Source organism: Syngnathus scovelli, chromosome 12 (assembly GCF_024217435.2).
Source record: "Syngnathus scovelli strain Florida chromosome 12, RoL_Ssco_1.2, whole genome shotgun sequence".
NCBI classification, from domain to species: domain Eukaryota; kingdom Metazoa; phylum Chordata; class Actinopteri; order Syngnathiformes; family Syngnathidae; genus Syngnathus; species Syngnathus scovelli.
This window is the reverse complement of record NC_090858.1, coordinates 3,003,857-3,029,074: the sequence shown is the minus strand read 5'-3', so window position 1 is coordinate 3,029,074 and position 25,218 is coordinate 3,003,857. Positions and strand designations below refer to the sequence as shown.

General features: G+C 45.0%; 1 protein-coding gene across 2 annotated transcripts; it reads left to right on the top strand.

Annotated features, from left to right (window-relative positions):
- Nucleotides 1–293: 293 nt before the first annotated feature.
- On the top strand, nucleotides 294–24,184 carry pax2a (paired box 2a). 2 transcript variants are annotated; one of them, XM_049735684.2, is made up of 11 exons: nucleotides 294–862; nucleotides 1,876–2,041; nucleotides 2,640–2,837; nucleotides 6,580–6,665; nucleotides 7,366–7,485; nucleotides 8,073–8,117; nucleotides 14,029–14,204; nucleotides 15,725–15,845; nucleotides 20,386–20,487; nucleotides 21,318–21,404; nucleotides 21,533–24,184. In XM_049735684.2, exons 1-11 carry the CDS (start codon nucleotides 820–822, stop codon nucleotides 21,652–21,654), a joined length of 1,266 nt encoding a protein of 421 aa, XP_049591641.1. In that variant the 5' UTR covers nucleotides 294–819; the 3' UTR covers nucleotides 21,655–24,184. The 2 variants fall into 2 exon arrangements, with proteins under 2 accessions (XP_049591641.1, XP_049591640.1); XM_049735683.2 differs by having other exon boundaries at nucleotides 308–862; nucleotides 21,514–24,184.
- The last annotated feature ends 1,034 nt before the right edge of the window (nucleotides 24,185–25,218 follow it).

The window sequence follows — 25,218 nt, the reverse complement described above, 5'->3', positions numbered from 1 at the left end:
TTTTCCTTCTCTCTTTTGCGTGGGCGAATCACAAAGTGTTGGAATCTATTGCCTTTGTCTGACAAGTCATCCATCTCTATGCGGAGGGGATCTGTGGGATGGAGTGATAGAAGAAGAAGGAGGAGGAGGAAGGAGGGGAGTAGGAGTGAGGAGGGGGGGGGGGGGGTGTCTGAGGGACTTTTAGAAACAGACACACAAGCGAGTGGGGCTTCATTCTCAACCCAAAGCTCAGGCAGGCAGGCACGGTCCATTCCGGAGGAGAGGGGGACCCGCTTGTTGTCATCTCCGCCCCCCCCTTACCCACCCACCCCCCGCGCCCACCCCCTTGAATTACTATTTTTTTTTTGTTTTTTTTGTTTGAGGGGGGCTGTTTTTCTTCCTCCGATCGAGCCACCTGGGGGGGGACCCCATACGCCGCCGCCGACGCTCGCGCACTTGCCGTGGATCGAGGAGGATTTCTCGCGCTGCTCGGTCGGACCCGCGTGGAAAGTCCGCTACTCTGATGCCGCAGCCGCACGCGTGGGTCATGCGCTGCACCTGACGCCCCCCACCCACACCGCCCACCCACCTCCGATTCTTTTTTTTTTTTTTTTTTTGAGTGTGTGTTTTTATTATCATTATTTTCTACACGGACGAATTCTTTCTTGGAAGAGCTGAGAAGTTGCACTCCGCGGCAGCCCACGCGGACTCCATATCGACCACGCGGACTGTTTGGCGTGTTTTCTTTTGATATTATTATTTTTTTTCCTTTAACGGCTGCTGCACCATCGAGGCGAGACGGCGACCTCAGTCGATTACCTATCTTTGCTCTGCTATCCCATGGATATTCACTGCAAAGCAGACCCCTTCTCCGCCATGCACCGTGAGTCTTTTGAAAATATCGAAAAATAATCATTGGGAATAAATAAATATCAGTGATAATTTGGAAAGGAAAGGATGGATCGAGTTTGCTAGTGTTTTTCTGACAAATGTGTGGGAAAACGAAGGGTGCTTTTTGTGAGACCTCAGCATGTGATTTTATAATTATTATTTTACAATGCTCACTTCGCCATCCTTGATTTTGTTTAATGTGAAGGAAGTGACGGAAAGTCAACATTAACACTATTTTTTTTATTATAGGAAAACTTGAATTTGGTTTCTCGAAACAGCAATGAAAATCTGACAGACTTCGTTCAAAATTCGAAGTATATTGGGCAGAACTTAAACAAGCGTGATGTCATATTTTATTGTGTTTAAAAATTGTGCTATTCCAAAAACAACATTTTACTACGATTTGAATCCTACAAAAATATTAAACGCCAGCCCTTACAAATTCCTCCAAAATACAAATTCCACTTTTTCATCAAGGCTATTTTTATTTCTGATTATATTTATTTTTTTTTTTCGCGTGAGCTGCTGAAATCCTCAATTTGAATACAAAGCTTTTTATTACCTGTGACATCACATTATGGAGCCCAGTGTGTGTAAATGATGTCAAACAATTTCTCATTAGCGTGCTAAAAAATAAGAAGAATTAAAGCATTAAAAATACAAATTTTGTTTGACACGAGCCCCGGCCTGCGCCTCAATTATTTATCCGCGTTTGTAATATGAGTTATCAAAGGTCATTTGAATTATTTACTATAATCGTGCAGGGAAAATTCAACAGGGCGAAACGTAATACTCGCGACATGTGTTGCACTGCACGAGCTGATCTTGGAAAATATGACCTCAGCTGGACAGGGAAGTCCTTTTACGCACGCATTTTACGCATTAATAACACCCCCGCGACTAATAATAAAAAAAAAAAGCGCGAATTGAAGGCAGGTGAGTCGTCTTCAGGTATGTAATGTTATGCTTCCCCCCTCCCCGGTGCCGCTGTTGTATCCCACGCAGGGCACGGCGGCGTGAACCAACTCGGCGGGGTGTTCGTGAACGGCAGACCCCTGCCGGACGTGGTGCGGCAGCGGATCGTGGAGCTTGCCCACCAAGGGGTCCGCCCGTGTGACATCTCCAGACAGCTCCGGGTCAGTCACGGCTGCGTCAGCAAAATACTCGGCAGGTAAAAAAATAATAAATCATAAAAAAAAAAATCCACGAACGCACCAAGTTTCAAAACATCAATCTCGTCGCAGCTCCATTCTAACCTCAGCCATATTGTGATGTATAGAAGTCAGCTTTTTATTTATTTATTTATTTTTTGCTTGCACATTGCCCTTTTTTTTTTTAGCTTTGCGAAATGGGAAATAAAATCGCAATCCCTAAAACGCGGGATTTTTTTATTTTTATTTTTTTTGCTTTTCTGTCTAATTCTACACACGTGAGCACGAGAGGTAATATTTTGACATATATTTTTTTCCCAGCTATCAGAAGGCATTTCAGAGGTATTTCAATGCACACACACTGAATGTTTGTCAGAAACATTGCTTTTTAAAAAAAAAAAAAATCTTATTTTGATTTTTAGGTATAATAACTAATACGTCATGGTGGCATGTCATGCATGCACACTTGTTTAAACCCACTCCCACTCCACCCAGCGCCGTAGATGTGATTTTAAAAGAAAATGTGTATTTTTTGTGTGTATTCCGAATCCACGCACTAACTGCAAAAAAAAAAAACTATATGAATCGCTGTCGACATTAAACGTGCACTGTGTGCAGGTACTACGAGACGGGGAGTATTAAACCGGGTGTGATCGGGGGGTCCAAACCGAAGGTGGCGACCCCGAAAGTGGTGGATAAGATTGCAGAGTACAAGCGGCAGAACCCGACCATGTTCGCCTGGGAGATCCGGGACCGGCTATTGGCCGAAGGCGTGTGCGACAACGACACCGTGCCAAGCGTCTCGTCCATCAACAGGTACAAACTTATTATGATTATTATTATTTTGCGTCCAAACTTGGGTGGTCTGTTGCAAATGCAATTCAATCCACCTGGCCGTCAAACACGCAGAGTGGAGGAGGAGAGAGAGCATGGAGGGGGGAGGGGGGGGAGGAAAAAAATCACATCTGTCTCGATAAAAAAGCGATCGATAGGGTGTAAGCAGGTCTGCAGGCGGCGGGGAAATGCCCGCAAAATGCTTGAATAGGCGGAGCGCAGCGGGACACGTGACGTGTCGCCTCTCATTGGACAACAATCGGCTGCTTTTGACACCGTTCTTATCGTTCCGATTGGAAATGCAACTTGGACACGTTTTGAAAAACGTTGTGTTGTTTCTATTGCTATCATAAATGGATTTTTGTTCCATAATTATGTGGTACGTGTAATCTATAGATGACCTCTGACTTCATGTTGATATTGATCTTATGAACTATAATAATTTATAATCTGTCCATAAATTCCTAAAATGTTTTTAATATATAAAGCCCAATGTACTATTTATTCCTGTCACAAATGGGTTATTACACCTATTGTAAATCTTTCTTCTGGATAAAATCATATATTTGATTTTATAACTTAACATTGTTTGTATTACTAACATGTATATTCAATATGTAATTATAAACTAATATAATGCAGCAAATATTCACACAGCAAATAATCACATTTGCTGTAGCATCAAATATGATTCATTGTAATTATAATTTTTATTATTATCATTATTCATATTAGTAGATTGATACCTTTAAACCCATTTAGACAACAAATCTATTTCATAATATAATTTTTATTCCTGCTTTAAGTGAGACCATATTATTAGTATTATTACTGTGTCTATACAATATGTATGGATAAAATGTATGCTAATTCTATTTGAATTTTTTTTAAAAATTAATATATTACATTTATTTTATGCTTAGCCTAAAATGCTTTCTATTCCTATCATAATTGGGACTTTATTCTTTTACGTCCAATTAATGAAAAAAACCTATACAATTATATCTATTCAAATAAAAAAAAATGACGATATTAAAAAAAAAAAATCACTACTCATTACTTCATTTAGCTTAAAATAGTTTCCTATTTCTACCATAAATGGGCTCAAATGTCTTTGGCGAGAGTTTGATGACGCTGGTGGTGGCGATAGGGGGAAAAAGTGCCCTTGGAGGAGTGTTGAACTTTGGTTAGGAGCCACCGTTCCAGAGAGCTGGTCATCGGCATTACATTTTAATGAGCTGAGGAGAGTCTCATAACACGTCCAACTAAAGGTAGAAAAAGCTGGAGGTTCACACACGCACACACATGCAGAGAGTGACAGAGAGGGGGAGAGCGAGAAGAAGAGAGAGAGAGAGAGAGAGAGAGAGAGAGAGAGAGAGAAAATTGTGTGTGTGTGTGTGTCTTAGCATTGGTGGGTTGAATGTTTTTAGGCCTTTCTATTCGTTTTTTATTTTGTCTTTCCAAGTGCATGGCAAGTCAGATAAAATATTCAGTCAGGTAGTGTGTGTGTGTGTTGATGTGTGTGTGACCTGTTGCTGCTAAAATTGGCTTGACTTTTAAAAACACGCTTGCCTACGAGTGTTAATAATTGACATTGGGCTCTAGCGGTATGTTTTTCTAACTTGCCAACAATGTCTCATAATAGCTGCTGGGGGTGGGGGGGCGGAAAAAAAAGTGAGTTTCTCCAGCGCGCACCTGCGGGGTTGTTGTTTGGCGAGGCTGCAGCGAGTCGGCGGTCTTCGCGGTTAAAGGGGATCTGACCTCTGCTCTCCCGACTAAAGAGGATGTCCCGGCTTTTCCCACCTTGAATTATTAAAGATGACAAGGAGGCGGGTTTGCTTTCTGCCGCGTGGTCCCCCCCCCAAGAAGCGACTATTGATCCCCCATTTTAATATTCCTTCAGGGGATTTCCCTTCTTTCCACACCGGCCCGGAACACAAAAGTCGTTAATTCGCCCCGTCGAAAATTGCTTATTCAATAGCGACAACGCGGAGTGGAAAACAAAGTCCTTGAATTTATGAGTCTCCCTCAAGCCATGCGGTCAGATAACCGTTGTGGTGAGATGTTAGAAATTCAAATAAAATATTGATGTGTGTTTTCTGGAAGAAGCTGCGGGGCCTTTTGTGGAGGACGGGGGACACATGAGACACATGAAACCAGTGTACAATTTTCCCCCCCTGAGGACGTTAACCCCTCGCTGCCCAAACACACACACACACACACCCTGTAATTCTCTTTTGTCACACCTGTCGGCCCCCGACGCGGGATCCCCGACGCCGACTGTTATTCAATGATCTCATGCTCGCGTGTCAATCAAAAGATTATCACGGTCACGGTGCGATGTAATGCGATCGGCGTTGACAAAAGAGCTTGTGCAAATCCCAGCGTAAACGTGTGTTTGCCTAAAAGAATTACAGCGATCCTCGTATTATGCTTGTTTGAAGGCCGGGCCGATTGTCAGTGCGGCCGGCGAGGATGGGATGAAGGGAGAGAGGTGAGGGAGAAGCAAAGGTGAAGGAAGGACAGTGTACAGAAAAGCCACTTTGATATTGCGCAATTTTAATCCGGCTAATATGCTAAAGCAAAATATTAACAAATTATTCTATACACAAAAGTTACTTTACAATTCCTTTTTTCTATGTTGTTACAAGTATCACGTGAGGCCAAGTTTTCTGTCGCCGACTACAGTTTATGGCACTGGTGTCTAACTTGAGGCTCGGGGGCCAGATCCGGCCAGCGACCGAATTTTATGTGGCCCGCGAAGGCCGATTGTTTGTGTCGATTTCATGTTTCTTACAAATTGTATTGATTTTAAACACTGCGGTGTGAGATTTTGCAAGATTATTTTTTTTACCCATTTGAAATCAGTTTTAAAATAAAGTCCTATTTACGCTTTCAATGGCAAGTTTCGATGAAAATTAAACTAACAAAGCTAAAGTTCATCCGGAGGCCTGCCCTGGAGCTTTGCATCAGATCAATTCAGCAGATTTTGTTGTCTTTAGTTCGTTCCAAAGCGCCGAGCATAAGATTATGATGCTCAACAACCCGAAACGAGTGCTGAATCAAGTTTTTGTTGATGCCAACTTCCAGGGAAGAAAAAAAACAAAACAACCTCGTCAAACGCGGGCAAACGACATCGTTGTAAATTTTAACAGACGGTGGCTCGCAATTGTTTCCTCAGCGGCAGTTGGTGCCGAACGTGGTCTCGCAAGTAGATATGACAGAAATGGATGTCGGGTTGAGAGGAAAAGAGGCAGCCAGGGGGGGGGAGGGAGATTATTAGACTTGGCCAGGTAGAGTCAGTCAAGCTGATCATTGAGGTGAATTGATGTGATTTCATGCTTTGTTTGCAAGATCATTCAGACCAAAGTGCAATGAAGACTTTCCCGCCATGTCACATTGTCCCCATGCTCGCATGTGTGTGTTGTTGGACTCCATCATATTTCGGAGCTCACAATCCAGCCAGATTGAAAAGCACACATACAAACTCAAGAGATTGAGTCCAAAAGCAAGAGATTGCCTATTTGGGGTTGGAATAGAGAGGATACGAGCGGGGCCCCTCGGACCGCGGCGCTCTTTGGCATGCACGGAGCCTAAGTGGACATGATGAGCTGTGTTTAAAGCGTCCCGGGGCGGCCCGGCCCGCTGTGAAATCTCCACGCTCGGGAGGCGGCATTGATTGAGTTTGCGTGTGTGTGTGTGTGGGTGTTGTTCACTTTACCAGGATTATCCGCACCAAAGTCCAGCAGCAGTTCCACCCGTCCCCCGACGGATCCGTCACGCCGCTCTCCACGCCGGGACACACCATAGGTGAGAGTTGGGACTTCACGGAATAAACGGAAAAGCACGGTTAATATTCACACTGAGGCTGTGTGGGGAATTAGTCACTCTTTCACTGTCTGGGCTTATTTTGGGTTAAATTATATCGTCATTTTTTTTGTGGTGGACATTACAGTGTATCGTCCACTATATTAAAAAAAAAAATCCCTTTTAAGTGAACAAATTACATATGTAGTCCACCATCTGTGTTCTGAATCATTCAGTTAGATTCCTGTAATATTATTTAATTAGTATATAGATTTTTTTTGCAAAAATTTTAGTGAACAATCCTAGGCTGCTTAATTACAAATTCTGAATAATTTACCGTATTTTCCGCACATTTAAAAGTTTTAAATTAAGTGCGGCTTACGTATGGATGCTGAATTTAAGTCCAAAAAGTTTTTACTCGTTGGCCCTACTGGTTTGCTTTTTTTTAATCATCCAATAGTGTGCTATCTATTAGGAAAAATTCACAAAATAGACCTGATAGGCGCGATATAACCCTACTAAAATGATGATTTGAACACAAATGGTGAAGCAACACATGTAGAGAGACAAAAACAATTCTCACAAGCATATATTCTTTTAGTACTGTAAATATTACTGTTGCATTTGCCTTCTTGGTGTGCATCTATTAGTGTATTACGGTAGTTTTGCCCAACAAAACCTGACTGAAATATTTCCCTATCAGTACCCAGCACAGCCTCCCCGCCTGTGACCAGCGCCTCCAACGATCCCGTAGGATCCTACTCCATCAACGGCATCCTGGGAATCCCCCGCTCCAACGGCGAGAAGAGGAAACGAGATGAAGGTGAGCAAACGAGGATGCTCTCTCTCGAATTCCCGCTCTCGCTCGTCCGTCTGAAGTTTTTTTGCGGCATTTATGACAGCCGCCGAGGTTGTTTCCGAGTGGCGTCTCCGGTGACTTGTTATGTTGTGTATCAGGCGGGTGGGGGGGGGGGTCTTGTGATTCAATCAAGCTTGTTTCTGATGCCTTGTTTGTTGCCAAACGTTTCTATTTTAGACCTCGTTCAAACATCGTGCGATATCAGCAAATTAACTGTCCGCAATTAATCGATACTATTTTTAGACAAACAAAACGACAATTTGGCAAAGAAAAACACGCAGATCCATTCAAAGATTAAGCAGAAGGCAAACCGGTCCGAGCCAGATTTTCTCATTGTGGACACACGCTGCCCGAGGGCTAATAGATTATTGGACGTGCAAACAATTGGCTTTTTTAATGCCTGGGAATTAACATGTCCCCGGTGGAGACCTGAGAAGGTGTAGCAACACAGCCAGAGTGTGTGTGTCAACATTTTCTGAAGAGCATGTGATAAAAAAAATAAAAAATAAAAAAAAAGGCCTATTCCCACGTTTATGTTTCTATCTTTTTAGTTCTCTGGACTGGCAACCACTTGGACGGAAGGAAAATCGGACATTGTAAGTTGAATCTTGTTTGCTTTTTTGGGGGGGGGGTCAAGCAGATCACTGCACTTAATGTTCTTGTTGTTTTCGGCCCTTAAAGGGACGGAAGCTAAAATGAATCATTTGAAATCAACATGAGAGGGCCGGGTCAAAGGTGGATGTATTTTTGCAAATATATACGTGTATGAAATAAGGGTGACAATTTGCACCCCCCACCCCTCAAATGCTCTTCACCCTCTGAACATGGTGACATTTAAAGGAATTTGCAATTCTGCAGAGAGGAAGCTATTAATTCACAAATTAACACCCCGCCCCCCCCCTTTCTTTCCCCGTGCTCTATCGTGGATGCGCAAGCTATCGAAAAAGACAAAAGAAATAGCCTTAAGGGGAGAGGGGAAAAAAAAAAAAAAGTCTCAACCCTATCTGCGGAGAGATTGCTTTGCATGTCTGCGAGCAGCGATAGCAATTACGACAACGCTGGGAAGAAGGTGTCCTTTAGCCTCCACCGCCAGCTTCGCCGCCGCCAACGCCACTCCGCTCCGCTCCAAATCTATCCACAGCCGCATTTATTTGTGTATCTCATTACAGGAAATGGAATGTTGCTCCTTGCCAAATGCATTAAAAGCAAAAGTAGGGAAATTAGCCCGTTGTACTCGCTCGCTCTTTTAAACGCGCGTTGGGAATGCCATGTCGAGGTGACAACTGTTGTGCCGTTGTCACACATGTCAAACCAAAAAAATATATATTTATCGTGAACTCCCCCAGTGATACTTTGATGTAGTCGTTTTTCAAATTCCAAACAAAAAAAAAACCTGACAACTGCAGGAGTGGTACGGTTCCGGCTGTTCACATCAAGAAAATAAATTAAGGAGCTAATTAAAAAGGGAGACAGGTTCATGCAGATTTACCTTCAACCACAGTAGTCGAGGCCAGGGCGGGTTGATGTGACCTCAAGTTTGGATCGGCACCTCCTGAACGGAGTCCAGCGGAACTCTCGGGAGGAGCTACGGTGATAAATCAGAACAAAGGTCATAACTTGTGATTGTAGCACGGCGGGAGAGGAAGCTGATGAGAAAATGAAAATACGGCCTGGCGGGGTTGTGAAGTCGTGACGTAAAAGAAAGGAGGCTGTACGCAGGAGCCGAGCCCGACTGATTACCGGGGCTCCGTGTTTTGATTTGTTCGCATGAGATATCGGGCCGTGTTGGATGATTGTACGGCGTGTGTAGCTTTTAACACGCGCGACCCGCCGGCCGAGTTTAAATCAGTTAGCGTGTGGCTTTTAACCCGAGCCTCCGCTGGTTGGCTAGTCAAGCCAGTCCGTGACAATGAGTCAATAGTGGCGCGCTTTGGAAAATAAATGCACCCGTGGCAAAAGAGAAATAAATAGCATCATGAGCGCCATGATGGGAGGATGGGTGGAATGAAGAGAGGAGGGGGGGGGCAGGTATGAGAGGGTCCACAGAGCGGAACATGGAGACAAGAGGCGGCCATAGTGTTGGAAGAGGACACAAAAGGGTCTCCCCTCCTCCCACGTCTTATTGACGGCGTCTTATTTCCGGGTTAACCATTTGCGTTCGGCGACATGGCTGGCGTTGTAAACGGTGGCACCCTTTATGATACAAACACACATAAATATATATCTCTTCATATACGGAGAGGCAATTCGCCGGATGGAGAAGGAATCATGTCAGGGAAAAGTCAATTACGGCCAGCGACGCTGAGAATTAATGGAGCGACGCATTACTCAGCTTGAGGAGGGAGAAATAGGCAAGAGGAATAATTATGTTTCCGCCAAAAAAAAAAAAAAAGAAAAAAAAAACTTGAAAATGCTAAACGGCGGGCTGGTTCAAGAGCGCTGAGCAAATGAGAAGTCGTATAAAAGCAGGACAGGGGTGCACTAGATAACTGTCTGAATGGACAATTCCAATTTTCTCTTTAAAGTCACAGTGAGGTGAAAATAAATGTCTTCTGAAGTGGGCACCACACAGAGGAGTGCTGTTAAAAACCCTGCCAAAGTGTTGAAAATTAAAATCATCGACTAAAAGTAGGACTTTGGTAAGAGTGGTAGAGTAGATGTATTTTCAAGATGTCCCGCTAACTAGCTAGCTAGCTAACCTCACGCTGCGGTCGTAGTAGTCATAATAAATAGCAAAGTGGTCACCAAAAACAAAAGGTCTTGTTTCAAATTCCAAATCAGTTTTTAGGATTTAACATTGCTGTCTAATGAATAGCCTTCTCATTTTCTTCATACGACATTGTGCGTATTAGCCTGCTTCTGTTTAGATTAGCATCCAGAGTTGAAATTAAATCGAGAAAAAAAAGGAAGGGGAGGGGGGAGTACAGCGAGTGCGAGCATCAAGAAGCATCTTGACGCCTGCTGACAGTCAGTAAACTGGCTGATGGTGCTAAATCGAATTAATAAAGCTCTTAAACACGATGTAACATAACAGGATCTTAACAGCCCAGGCAGTGCTGTCTCTTTCTCTCTCTACCGCTCAGCCCTCCCCCCACCGCTCTCATTTCCGCATCAGAGGTTTCATAAATATAGCTAGCTTACAGGGAAGCAGTGTTCACCCTCTGGGTATACCACTTTGTTTGAGCCCCCTTCCTATTTCTTCTCTAAATGCGTTTAAAAAAAAAAAAAAAAAGAAAGGAAAGCAAAATCAACAAATGATGCCCCAATTTGTGATGATGCTAGCTATCAGCGCAGGCCGGACGAGGTAAAGGCCTCGTGATGTCGGGAAGCCGATGATTTATAGCGAGGCGCTGTGGAGGAATTCATTTGCCTTTCAAACAAGCTCCTGCCTGGGTCTCCCCTCGGTTTATCTTATCAGACAAACGTGGAGATGAAAGGAGGACATGAGAGTGCCACCGTGCCACAGTGGGACATTTACATCCCCCCAAAACAGAGTCTTGATAGCGTTGTAGCTTGGGTTAGCCGTGGATCAATACAGGCGCAAATTTCAAGCGCGCTAGGCTAATTGTTTCCATCACGATTTGGACGGTTTATCGCTAGCTCGTGTTTGTGAGTTGGAAACACTGAAATCTCTGCAGGGGGGGGGGGGGGGTGATCAAAGAGAGGTTATTAAGGCGCTTTACGAAAGGGACGGCGTGTGAAAATGGCTGTTTTGACGTGTCTTGTTTTTATCTTGGCTTATCTCCTCGCACGCCGCCGTTAAGAGAAAGAAACACGGTCAGCTGGTGCTGTGGGAGTGATAGCGCGGATACCTGCTGAGGCACCCGAAGGGATTGCAACAAAAAAAAAAAAAAAAACACAGAGAAAATGAAACAGACCAGTCAATGAGACACACACACACACACACACACACACACACACACACGGCTGACAGTTGGGCTTCACACTTCACTTGACACACTGACTGTCAAAAGGATGAATCTGATTTATTGCAGCCATCTTATATGATATATGTCAAACATCAGCCCCTAATGGGGAATTCTCAAAACGCATGATTTACTGTTAATTCCGCTGAAAGGCAGAGTCTGTCATTTTTTATTTATTTATTTTTTGCGGGGGTCGCACGACAAATTTGAAAAGCCTCCATGTGCATAATTGGCAAAAGAGGAAAGGTGGAATGAATTTCTTTTATAAATAAAGCGGTTATGGGGAGCATGGGCTCGATTTGTTTCATGAGCTGGAAGCCCAAATTATGTAAAATTCTGGAATGGTAGAGGAAATTAAGTTTGACGCATTTTTGGTGAAAATCTAATGACGGACTCAATTAAATTAAAAAAAAAACGAGAAAAATTAATGAAGCTTTTCGTTTTTCTCTATAATACCGCAAACAAAAATCTCATTTTGGTGGAGGTACGAGAAAAATGGCTGTGGCAAGCGTACCACAAAAACACAAGTCAATCGAGTGTCTTTCCCCCCGTAAAACACAGCCATCACGCCCTCCATCGCCGTCCACACATACACCCACCGGCAGCCAATTGCCGTTCTCCATTCCATTCCCCCCGCGGATCTATTTCTTGGTGCGAGCCAGGTTCATCCCCTGGCCTCAACCATTGAAAAAAGGTCAAGCAGCCGAGCAGAATGGCAATAACGCCCCCGAAATGGTACCATCAGTGGAACATGATTGATCAATTGAATTCCATAGCAGAGAAAAATGTGGGATTAAGTAGAGTATTATACGCACAATGAGTTGAGGCATGCTGTTCATTCCGAGTTCATTTCGTCTCCCTCCTCCGCCGGCGGATCGGGCAATCAATAGTGGACTTGCATATCATATATCAGCGGCGCCTGGCCCAGGAGAGAACATAATCTGCTGCAAATTTAGAATGACAGATTTGTACGGGAGCTAAGCCCTCATCCGCTGGTGGCGGAGGAAGGGAGGGAGGGAGGGAGGGAGGGAGGGAGGCGGGAATGCCGGCTGGGTGGTTTACCTACAGTTCTTTTTTTTTGGGGGGGGGCGGGTTGTGATGAGTGTGCCACGGCGGCGGTGGAATGGGGTCAGAGATCGGGAAAAAGGAGAGGGCTCATTTGTTTGTATAGAAGGCGACCGTGTGAGGAAATGCATACGCTTGCCCTCGCCGCCCTCCGTCGTCTTTCGGACCTCGCTCCATTCTGCTTCCCCGGGCGACAGGCAATATGCAGGGAAGGGGCTAATACCTTTGGCGGGAAATAGTAGCGTTAAATAATGGCTCTCCATTTCCCTTTGGCAGAATGAGAGGCTGTGGACGGAATCGCAGGGCCGTCACGGACATAATTCAGGATTACCTCTCACGGGCACACACAACTCTCACAAGTAGCGAGGGAGCGCCAAGAGATACTACTGAAAATCTCACACACACTTTACAGGAACATTCTTACACACACTAATTAAAAGCTCTCACACATTTTTTTCCACTTACATTGAAGTTTTCTCATGCAATGAAATGCTCTGACACATTTTTCCCACTCACACACTGAGGAAAAAACAACTAAAATGCTCTCACACATTGTTTCCACTCAAACTGAAGAAATCGTGTAATGGTACTGAAATGCTCTCACATATTTTTTTTCCACTCTTCTTATACTCCTAAATACTCACATAGGCTCCTTTTTTCACACACTAGTAAACTAAAATGTGTATTCTCGGCCTTCTATTACACGAGGACATCAGGATATTTATCAGATATGTGCGAGAGTGTTTTGGCTATGTGAGAGGTAATCCTGAATTATGACCCTGACGCCCCACCCCTCCCACCTCCTGAAAGAGGCGCCCTGCCCTCCTTTCCACGTATATATTTGCGCTGAAGGTAATCCATCAATTACCATAGACCTATCACATGATGAGCGCGCTGATGGCGGCCGCCGAGGAGAGGTGGAGGACGCGGGAGCCGCCTGGGTGTACGATGCAGAGTCGAGGTAGATAAAAAAAAAAAAAAAGCCAGACATGCAGGTTGTTCCCCATCGCAATTTACTGCCGCTGCTCCTCTCGCCATCACTCTCACTCCCGTTTTGCTCAAAAACACGTTTGCCTGGTGCTTATCTCACAAAGCCTCCGGGGATATGGTAGGCTGAAAGGCTCCGTTAAGAAAAATAAATAAATAAAAGTATATCCTCGTGGCTGGGGGTTCACTAGCTTGTCACTGAGGTGGTAGCTCCAAAAGCTGGGCTTTTGGGAATATACACTGTCGAGGCAAAAGTATCAGCAGCGCTCTTCAAAAAAAAAAATCCAGGATGGGCGGAGGCCGTCCTCCAGAAATGTCACAAATGAATGGATTCAAAATAATCGAATCCAGGCTGCGCCTCAAATGGAAGAATATTCCATTTGTGAGCTTACAACATGGATAAAATGAACGTTGTGATTTCATCCTGGTCAAGGTAATGCACAAAGTTTGAATGGCAGCGAATGGACTCTTATGATGAAGCCATCGAGAAGACAGACAACAAAACATTGTCCTTCACTTCTTTCCTTAGGCGGTTCTGACGGTTCCGTCCCGGGCAGCGATTCTCAGGGCAGCGTGGAGAGTTTAAGGAAGCACCTGCGAGCGGACGCGTTCACCCAACAGCAGTTGGAGGCCCTGGACCGCGTTTTTGAACGCCCCTCCTACCCGGATGTCTTCCCCACCTCGGAACACATCAAACCCGAGCAGGTGAGCCGGCGGCGGCACATTTCCCAACGCGAGTAAGATCTTCCGGCTCCGGTCTATTATAGCGGCTAACCTTTATTTACATGAATCCCAGAGTTAAACAACAAGAGACGATTAATTCTGCCGTGCCAACTCTATGTGGGGGCCTAGGCAGCCCGAGCGCCGCCCCCTAATTGAGTTCATTTTCATCTCTGCGCGATCGCTGGGAATTACAGCGGCGATAAATCAGGGGGACAGCGCCGCGGCCCGCTATACAGTCCCTAATGCAGCTAATTACCAAAGTGATTTCTACGGCAAGATCAATACCAAAGCGAATTGGAAATGACTTGCAATCACAAAGAGCACGGAAAACGGTATTAAAAAGGTGGAGGAGAAAGGCAAGAGGGGGGGGGGGCTGGAAATGGCATCGCAAATGGGTGGAGAAAAATCCCTTTTAATTTGCGGCAATATTAATCAGGTTGCACTCTTTGTGTGTGCCCCCCCCCCCTCTCCCCTTTTGGGGTACACTTGCTATTAAGGGGCTTGTCTGGTGTCTGCGTCAGAGCATTAAAAAGCCATTTTGAAGAGGTCCGGGCTCAATAGGCCTCACCCCTCCCACACTTCTGGCAGCCATGTGGTCGGGGTCATTCTGCGCTCGCCGCCCGCCCGGGCTCTGCCCGCCGCTGCCCCGCGGCTCATCTGCATGACAAAATGGCTCTTGTGCCGCGGAGGCCCGGCGGAATAGAGAGGAACATCCAGCCTAGTGCCGGGGAACAGTTGTAGGCAGACAATTAGAGTTTATCTGGGATAGAGGCGGACAAGGCCGGGGTCAGCGGCTCGCCCCCTGAGGGACCCCCGTCCCATTGAGACAAACAGATGCCCTCTGATACGAGCACGCACACTTATCCCCTTGAAGAAGAGGAAGTGCCATCGCCCCGACTCAAAGCAGATCAATGCGATTCTTTTCACGGCGTAAAATAAAATGGGAATTGACGACGAAAAGATGTTTATTGGAGGTAGCGCACAACAGGAGATTTTTTTTTGGGGGGGGGGGAGTGTGTGAGGGGGCTCTCTTTTTAAAAACACAACCACATGTCTCTCCTGCAACAAAGCCTTGAATGTCTCCTCCCTTGACTGGTCACAGGGATGACTGCAGCGGAGCACAAAGCGCCAGCTGACACCCCGTCCTTTCACTCGTCTCCCAATCCCTCTCTCATCCCGCGCTAGCTCGACTTGCCTGCCTCGCTTCTCCTTCAGACGAGGCCTTAATGCATGCATACGTACTACATCACAGGGACTCGGTTAAAAAAAAAAAAAAGCACAGGCGGGAGGACTGTTGCCGCGGGAGCTAGACATCCGAGGGAACAGCATTCCAGAATCGGCCAAAAAATATATATAAATCAAGGTGGTCTATTTATTGGGATATAAAAATAAGTGTCAAAATTATAATGGGAGGAATTCTGAGAGTGATGCGTGGCCTAAATTTAATCCAAACAAATTTTGCGTCCAGATTTCCCAATGACCCTTTAATTGTATCGACGCAGGCGAACGAGTACTCACTCCCGTCCCTGAACCCCGGCCTGGAAGACGTGAAGCCCAGCCTCTCCAGCAGCGGCAGCTCCGACCTGGCCTCCAGCGTCTCCCAGAGCTACTCGGTTGTGACAGGTACGCTCCATCCACTGTGCACAGTAAACCAACAACATTAAGTCAATACTACCGTTTATGGCGCCCTCCCCCCTTTCTCGAATCCCCCTTTCGATCATCAAGCCATACAATTTTCCGAAAGCGCTTTTTGTTGTTTTCCCACTGACGTTCCAACTCATTCCATTTTCCATTAAAGGGAGCCTTTAGTGTGCCGCTATCAAGGTAGTAACAGCTGATGACTAAAAATAGTGTTTATGGCATCCAATAACACAGCATGATAACGGTGATAATTAGCTATATTCTTGCACATAAGAGATTAAAGTTTAAAGCTTAGGAGATAAACGCCACTCTTTCCACGATGAGCTATCCCCAACTTTTCACTCCCTACTGACTACCAAGGATGCTAAACGGTTACAGATATTTTTTCAAATACATTCGACCGGGGTCGCTAAAAATCCAATACGGGGGGGTCTCAACGCTGCCGGTGTTGGAGTTGGATCGGGCCGCTAACAGATTGAGGGAGAGCACTTCACGTACGAGACAGCTGCTGTTCTCGCTGCGACACCTTGCTTGTCATCAAAGGCTATGATAGGCTGTTGATTGACAGCGGCGGCGAGATGAGAGTGGCTGGCTGCCGAGTCTCATTGTGAGCAGGGGAGAGTAAGAAAGATTAAACGCCGGGAGTGAAAGGGCAAAAGGAGAGTGGATTCTAAAGATCTGCAGTCGGGTGTCCAAACTTGTCCCCCCCCGCCTCACCCTGAGAGCCGTAAAAGATATAAATTAATAAAGTGAAGGATGCAAAATCCAATCAGATACAGTGTTGCTTTGAGATACAAGTTTAATTCAGTCCGTGACCATAACTTAAAACAGTTGTATCTCAAATCATAGTTCCCCATTAGAAATAATGTAAATGTTATTAATCCATTCCAGACGAGGCCAGAAAACCTGATCTACAGCAGGTAACGGCAGGTGCGGCGCAAGAAATAGCTTGTCGTCGCCGTATCGCATAACGGCAGTCGGTCGGTGGCTTCTTTTTGATGGCTAATTGAAATTTGGTTTCATTGAGGCGGTTGAGATTCTTTCCCACGAGAGGGTTAGGTTTTCCTCCAATAACACGCTAGCCTTTTTTTATTAAAAGTCACATAATTGTGTGTGTGCGTGTGTGAAAGAGAAGTAAAGACGAGGACAGGAAGATTGAAAACTACATCGGCCCTTCTCAAATGATCCCCCGCCCCCCCAGACCTTAACTCAGAAAAGAAAGACCCCCTTTTTCCTCCCGAGTATGTGGGAGGTGGATTTACCGAGAAAAGTTGGGCCTCAGGAGAAGAAAGGTGCGCTTTTTTTTTTTTTTTTTTTCCTGCCGGACCTTTCCTATGAAAGCTGTTTCGCTCGGGGGAGCACACGCAAAGCAGGTGGCCTCCAAGCCACCTGGGGGGGCCAGGAGCCATATAACGTAAACGGCTTCATGATAAAACTCCGTTTCAAGCCAACAAACCTTGATGCGGTCGTTTCAAACATTAGATGGAGATGCTCATTTCAAATCGCTTTTTACGACATTTTTTTTGCAAAGATTGATTGGCTGTATGTAGTTAGTGCGCAATATTAGCAAATAGGAATGAATGCCAAAGCTGGAGGAAAAAAAAAAATACTAAATTACCTCGCTCACTTAAACTGGCATCCAATTATCAATAAATTATTCTCCCGTACTGGAGCGGCAGCGACGAGATTATATTCATTCTAGAAATGTTTTCAGCTCCTAATTAAAATCCACACCGTTATTGATCTTGTTGATTTTTATGTTCTGGAATTTGCATAATCTATTAAAGATGAATGATTCATGAATCGCTGAGGTTTGTCTTCCAAGGTTGCAGTAGCAATAGTGTCCTCTGTTTACCTGACAACTCCGAATTGGTTGTTTGGGAAGTGGCGTGACCGGTTTTAAGTAAAGTACGGACTGGATCCGACTGGACCGGACTATCACATTTAAAACCAATCCTGCCCCAAAAGGATTCAAATGAAATGACTCGACAATACCCCTGCTTTGGGGGTTTGATGATCGTATTTGACCAAGGTAGCAAAAACCTTGTGAAGAAAGTGTTTTCTTCTCCAAAGTTCCTTGGAGTGTGTTTAAGGATGAAATGCTCACTAGAGAGAAGACTTCTGCAACAATGTGTGAACACATCACTCAGACGGCCGCTGTAGGTTCTTAACAGTCCATTTCTATGGTTGATGAAGTCTGTGGACACGGCGTGGTTTGCGAGGCCGAGACAGATGTTAGAGAACTCTATAGCGTCTTCCCGTTTGTTTGGGAGAAGGGTCCCAAAGGACCTGGAGTTTATCTTCCACCTCCATCATCAAGGCGTGCGATTTGACAGGCTCGGGGCTCGGCCTCGTCTCCAGGACAATAAGCAACGGCGTGTCTGATTAGTTTCAGAGTTCAGTGATCTCGAACGAAGCGTCGGTATCGTTAAGTTGTTTGACAACGCTTGCTCGGCTGTTGAGAAAACAGAAACCCGCGGTCGGATGTGCCCATGTTGGAGATAAGCTGAGCTCTCGGCAAGCTTTATCGAAGTTTGGCTCCGAGACTGAACGGCAATTTCGATATTTTATCTGCGGGATCGAAAACAGGGTGACGATAATGAAGCTCGGGGCGATTGTTACGATCATTTCTGACTCGGGAAACTATAATGGCTAACACGATGTGTTTAGCGCAGAGATTTCTGAAACGTGCCCAATTTGAACGCGTTAAAGAGACGACATAATTAGATCAAGACGGGAGAGTGCGTTCTTGGGATAATCCTTGAAGAGGACTGCGTTTCCATGTACGGGAAAATGTGACAGACTGGGATGAGCCAATTAAACGTTGGGGCCTTGTTACTGGATGTAGCGCATCCGCTTCTGCCACATATTCATGTCAGCCTCGCAGTAATGATTTGATCACGAGGACGAAAAAAAAAATTTTTGTTCACTGAAAAAATAGCTCTTTCAATTAACAGTCAAAGGTTTTGACAAATTTATCTATTTGGGTTGGTTCATTGTCATTTTTTAGAGTGACGACAATAAACCAGGATTTGAACCCGCAACCTTAGACGAAATGATCGATTCCCGATAACACGTCCCGTGATTTCCGAACATGCACGTCCGTAATTCTGCTCCAGCTGCACAGAAATGGACGTGAAAAGAGGGATAAATGAGATTTGGAAAGCCCCACTGTGTGATTCTATGGGAAAGCAGTCAGTTGATTCTCTGGCATTAGGTTGATAGTGCTGACAGGGCTGGATCTCCGCCTCCATAGAGCAGCCCTTATCTTAATGAGGAATCGCAACACACAGTCTTGTTGTAAAACAACAATGATGCGGGGAAGCAGCTAATGAGCCTATCATAGTGTCGGGGAAAGAGCCATCCCTCCCCGGCAGGCCCCAGCCAACTGCTCTGCGGCAGGCGGACGTCGACAAAGAGCGTACATTGATTGCATAGGTTGGAGAGGCAAAGCCATGAAAGACGCCAAGGCTCATCAAGCCAAATGAGATCAAAGCAGTCGGAGCTGTGTGCCAGCCAACGTTCGTGGTATTCGCTGGCGAGAAAAACAGCCGTGAGATAAACTCGAACCCGACCGGATGGGGTGTCCCTAATCAAGCGTCCCGTATGTGTAAATGTTTTCCTAGCGGAGCTTCACCCATGTCATCCGCCTTCGGTCCGTGCACTTAAAGCGGGAGCCCCATGAGGCATCCTTTGCCCCCTTCACCCCGTCCCCTGTCGGGGACTTGTCCCTATCCGCCATCTTGTCCCAGCAGTCGAGTCTCTCTGTAGATGCCTCGACTCCCACCACTATTCCGGCCAGCGATTTATAGCAGGTACAGATTTTAAGGCCCCATATAACCCGATCCAATTTGCATTCAATTATAATAACTATTTAGTTTAGATTTATCTGCCAGGGAGAAGCATGGAAAAAAAAAAAAACTTTTGTTTATACAGAAGCAATACAGCTTCCCGCTCATTAACACTAACTACCCTCTCCCTCTGTTTCACCCTGCTTTTCTCCCGCTATGACCTCTTGCTTGTCTCTGGGCTTAACAATGGGCCTCCTGGACCTTCTTGCCTCGTGACGGGCCCAACGTCTGAGGGGGCGACAGGAGGCCAAATTGGGGAGAAGGTCGGGGAAGGGAGGGGGGGGGGGGGGGACAATCGCAGAGGCATAGGGTTGACGCTAGGCCCTGTTTTGGACCTGTGGCTCCGTGTCCCGTGTGCCCACCCCCCCTCCCTTCATCAAGCCAGACCTGGTGCTGTCACATTTAATTAGAGGGCTGAATGTGGAGTAGAGATCAGAGAGTGCTCTCGGTGGCCTGCTGTCAGTTAGAAAGCCGCTTACAACGTCGGCTTATTAAGGTCCTTGATGAGAAAACGTCATTATTTCAAACATTTTCCCCTCTCAAGTCACGTGCGTGATCTGTCCAATGTATGTTCTCCATGTACGGTGAAACATACAACGGGTGAATAAAATGATAGAACAAGATTTGTTCATTTCTCGATTCAAATCAAGTGCGATTGTGAATCCGTCCAGGTCGAGACATGGCGAGCACCACCTTACCAGGCTACCCGCCTCACGTCCCCCCAACGGGGCAAGGCAGCTACCCCACTTCTACACTCGCCGGAATGGTTCCAGGTGAGTGACACGTCATTACTCGTAAAGGACATAGACGACCTTTCCAATCGTCTTTTTAAAGACGTATGAGGTTAGGTCTTCTTGTGCATCTTTATTTCCGAGAAAAACCTAGCTAACACGTTGGCTAATACGAAAGATCGAGGCGAGCTTGTTATAGCCGTGTTAGATTGCGGTTTGCGTCTGCGGACGAGGACATTAGATGAACTCGATAGGCGATCACCACAATCAGTGGCCATGAGATAGGACAGTTCCTCTCAGTTACACTCCAGCTCCCAGCGCTCATTACCCTGGCCGTGTCCACACGGCACACTTTCACCAGCCCTGTCGATAAACAGCGCCTCCGCTCCTCTCTTCGCCTCCCCGGACACCCGGGGCTGCCGAGCGTATCTTTTTTCCCCTCTACTTAACCTGCAGTTCAGGTTCATAGCAAACAGTTAAGGGTCAAAACACAGAGGCGTGGAGGGCCTGTAAATATTTAAATCACTATCTCTCTCAGGGATGAGGTCCGGTTACACGACAAGCACGGGCGGATGCGGGCGCACCGCATCGTGGCCAGGAACAACTCAAAAGGCAGCTCCCTTGATAACGCATTTCACGGAATCTGAGTCTAGCGCTAGAAGGAAGGCAAAGAGAATCTCGGTTTTTGGTAGAACAACTGATCCACCTAACCACGATTGACGTCAGGTTTCAATTTTTGGTATTTCCGTTGGAGATGATACCAAAGCGGCAAAATTGATGTTAGCATGGCAAAAACGAATGAATGAACGGGCATGGTCACCTCTTTCATTAGCTTTTTTCGTAACGTTTGTTTCTGCTGATGTGTTCTAAAGGCGGGGACTTTTCCGGAAACCCTTATTCTCATCCACAATACACGACTTATAACGAAGCATGGCGGTTCAGCAATCCAGCGTTACTAAGTAAGTGAATCTTGCGTGTGCGCATTTGGAGAAATATATTTGTCTGCACGCAAATGTCATCTGGGTACGATGGTATTTTCCAACGACTGGTTCTTCTGTTAACTTCCAGGTTCCCCTTATTATTATAGTGCCGCATCCCGTGGCTCCGCACCTCCCACTGCTGCCGCTGCCTACGACCGCCACTAGTTACCATGGAGACCAGCTCAAACTCCAAGGCCACGGCTTGGGTCTCCATGTTGTCCCCGTCTGAGAAAACACTGAGGTCAAAGGGAATTTGTGAGGAAAGGAAAAAGCCACCAGGTCACGCGGACTCGAGGAAGGATGGTTGCCAACACGTCACACATTTTGGGCCATAAGAGTCACCGCAAACATCAAGCTGTCCCACAGCCCCGAACATCTCCAGACTGACTTTTAAGAGATTATATAAATATATATATTGTGGAATATCTCAATTGAAGACGTGTGAAGAGTCCATGTGGGGGGGGAAAAAACATGAAGTGGGTTTTTATTTTTGCCGCTTTTTTGCTGTTGTTGGTGTTGTTCTTTTACTCATGCACCCTTCACCATCCTTTTACATCACGAACGACAGTATTTTTCTGTTCTTAAAGACCCTGTAAAGTGAAGTCTGAGATTTGGTACTAATGACATGATACACTTTCGAAGATAATGAGAAATATGTGGTATCCTATTTGGCGGAATTGATTTTCAGAATTTTTTTTTGCGCCCAGTGATGCACTTTGGCGTCAGGCCTGCCTTCCGTACATTTTTGTTGCTATCAGTGGTTATCCGGTACAAGTGTAAATGACATTGTATCGAGCGTTAGCTTGTTAGTTAGCTAGCTAGCTATGCTTGCATACTAAAAATGCATTGTCCCTAAAGGCCACAAATTACTGAACTGCTCGATGTTGTTATTTAAAGTGAGAAGGTGTACTCATCTACAGCTCATCCTTTGGTTAGCTCGCAAGCTAGCTGTTAGCTAGAACCTCTCGCTATGGCGTGACTTCACAATTATGAAGTTTTGATCACTAAAATTTGTCAGGGTTGGTAACAGCCCTTCTTTGTGGTGTGTCAAATGTGGAAGACATTTATTTCACTTTACAGGAACTTTAAAATGAGACAACCAAGAGGGACGATTTCGTAGCTTGATGGTAAAGAGAATTGTCGAGAATTTGACACGAGTTTTCATCATGGCACCATACCGTAGGGACGTCTTGACTCTGGTGCTTCAATATTTCCTCTTTATTGATCCCACAAAGAAATGGCAGCGTCATCTCCGGATGTGGCAAACAATCAAATGTAAATTGTTTTTCAAAATAAACATGTCGACTCGGAATTTTAAATGTTAAATTATTTTTTTTCCTGTCACAAATTGTAATGTTTAAAAAAAACAAAGATTTTGAGCATAGTTACATTTTTGCTAGTATTCCAATTATGTCCATGAGAATCCTTTGCTCCTTTTTTGCACTGTAACCTAGTTTTTTCCAAATTCTCTGATTCAGATTTTTTTTTTTTTTTTTAACAAGAGCGATGAGGTGTGCATCGTAGAAGTTAGCGGACTTTGTAAGCCATAGCTTCTTGGCTATACTAAAAATTCCTATTCAGCTACTTTGTCATACCACTAGATGCCTCCAGTTGAGCATACCAACTGTAAATTAGCTACGTACGCCTTATAAAACTATTTGTTCAACGCCATGCCACTTCATTCACAACATTTACAATTGTCCTTTTGCCTCACGTTTAACTCTCGTTGTGGACTGAAAGAAAATTCAGTTTTGTTTTTTTTACTGTTTTGTGAATGTACTTTAACTACATTTGCCAAAGACTTAGTTTGATATTTAATATTTTATTTACAGTGTACGTGTGCATAAACGAAGCAGTATTATCTCCGATAAACGTCGCTAACAACACGACGAGCGAGGTCGAATCCGGCGACTCTTGTGTTCCCGCTGCTTTGTAGAACGATTTGTGAATATTGTGAAGACAATTCCTTCCTTTGTAAATATTATCACACGACTGAAGCGGCTCCCTTTGTAGATAAACAGACCGATGCATTTACATGTGTGTCTTAATTGTTACGTTGTGCTGTAGAGGAAGGCGCAACTGCTGTGTAAAAACCCCGGGCTACATGCTAACGGTAGCAGGCTAACGTCACAAAATGGTAGGCCGTCCTTGTCCATTTCCTGTCCATGATAACGCCATGATGATGTTTTTATGTCACTATGCAACAAGTTAAATGGCTTTCTGTATCATCTTTTGTTCCAACGGAGAAAAACGATCTCTTCAATTCAGCGAATCTGTGGCAAAAAAAAAAAGGAAAAAAAATACACGGCGCTAACTGCTGTCCCAGCCATTTATCGATGTTGTGATCATTGGGTTTACCCAATTTACGGTCAGCTCTCAATGTATAGACACATTCATCTCATTCCCGCCTCCTAGTGGACCCGTCTACTGTACATCCTCTGGTACCATGATGATGTCAGAGAAACAGACTGCCACACTCGCTTATTTCTGTCTACATGCAGCTGGACATGTCTGAGGGCAGAGTGCACGCCACCATCATTTGGACGGGAATCTTAGCTGTGCTAAGTGGAGCACCTCTGAGCGAGCAGCTCTGTTGTAAAGATGCTACGGGAGATGTGTCATGGACATAAAAAAAAAAAAAAAAAGGATTTCTGAGGAGAAAATCTATATGGGAAGCCCTGTGGCCTCAATCATTGCTCTGTTTCACTTCTGTTCCAATTCCTTTTGTGCACATGAGAAATAAATTCTTTTATAAGTCACTCGCTGACTCCGGCGCCTCCTTCACTTCATAAGATCAAAATTTCAGGGATTCTGAATGAAGTAGTTAAAATAAAATAAATAAAAATGAATTTAATTAATTTGTGAGAATTTACTAATCTGGATTCGGATAATTTTTTTATACATCGACTTCAAATCTAGCTGATTTTATTTGGTGCATTCACTTGACAAAATAAAATTGAGTAAAACCTAAACATTTTTTTTTTTCAGGTTTTTTCAGTCGTGTATCACTTTCATTGTGTTGAAAGGCTAAAGCCGCACTTCTATCTTCATTTCAATTTGTCCACTTCCTCCGCCTATTGTTTATTTCATGGATCCCCTGTGAAGCATCAAAAGCCGCAGCCCCTTACCGTCCATCGTGTTTGTCATTCGGGCCTTGTTAAAGATGGCAAAGGGAAACACACAAATGCACTCTTCTGCCAGCTGAGAATTCCCAGTGGTAAAATTATTCCATTTAGATGGCAACTTTTTGTCACTACCCTGTCTAAATTGGCATCTCTGGCTCTCTGGTAGAAACCAATAAAGTGTGAACCCCGGATGCATCTGTCAATCAAGCTCATCTTTACATTGGCGGGCCAGATGACAACAACGGCGCACAGCCGGCAAAACGGAGGGCGCACTGATTGGCTCTCATCAGTTAGGCATTACCAAAATCACCTGTCATCCTCGGGGCTTCTCAAACCCGATCGCGGAGGCCTCGCCGGAGGGGCCGCATAAGATTTACCCTCATTGTCAACTTGGAGGCCTCTTTGCCGTGATTCGTGTCTGTCACGGGTAATATATACCCAAAACGACGAGGGACGTTAGATGTACATTATGGAAATCTCTTTGTACTGTAAAATCCGTCATTTCCAGCAGATGACTCGTTTGGAAAAAAAAAAATCCATTTGATCTTTTCCCACTCAAATAAAACTGTAAAACCTTTTTCCAGCTCTTGGACGGACTTCTCATTAGACGCATTTATTTGAGAGAAACAAGCAAATGTGCTTTCATTTCAACAAGCGACACACACTGA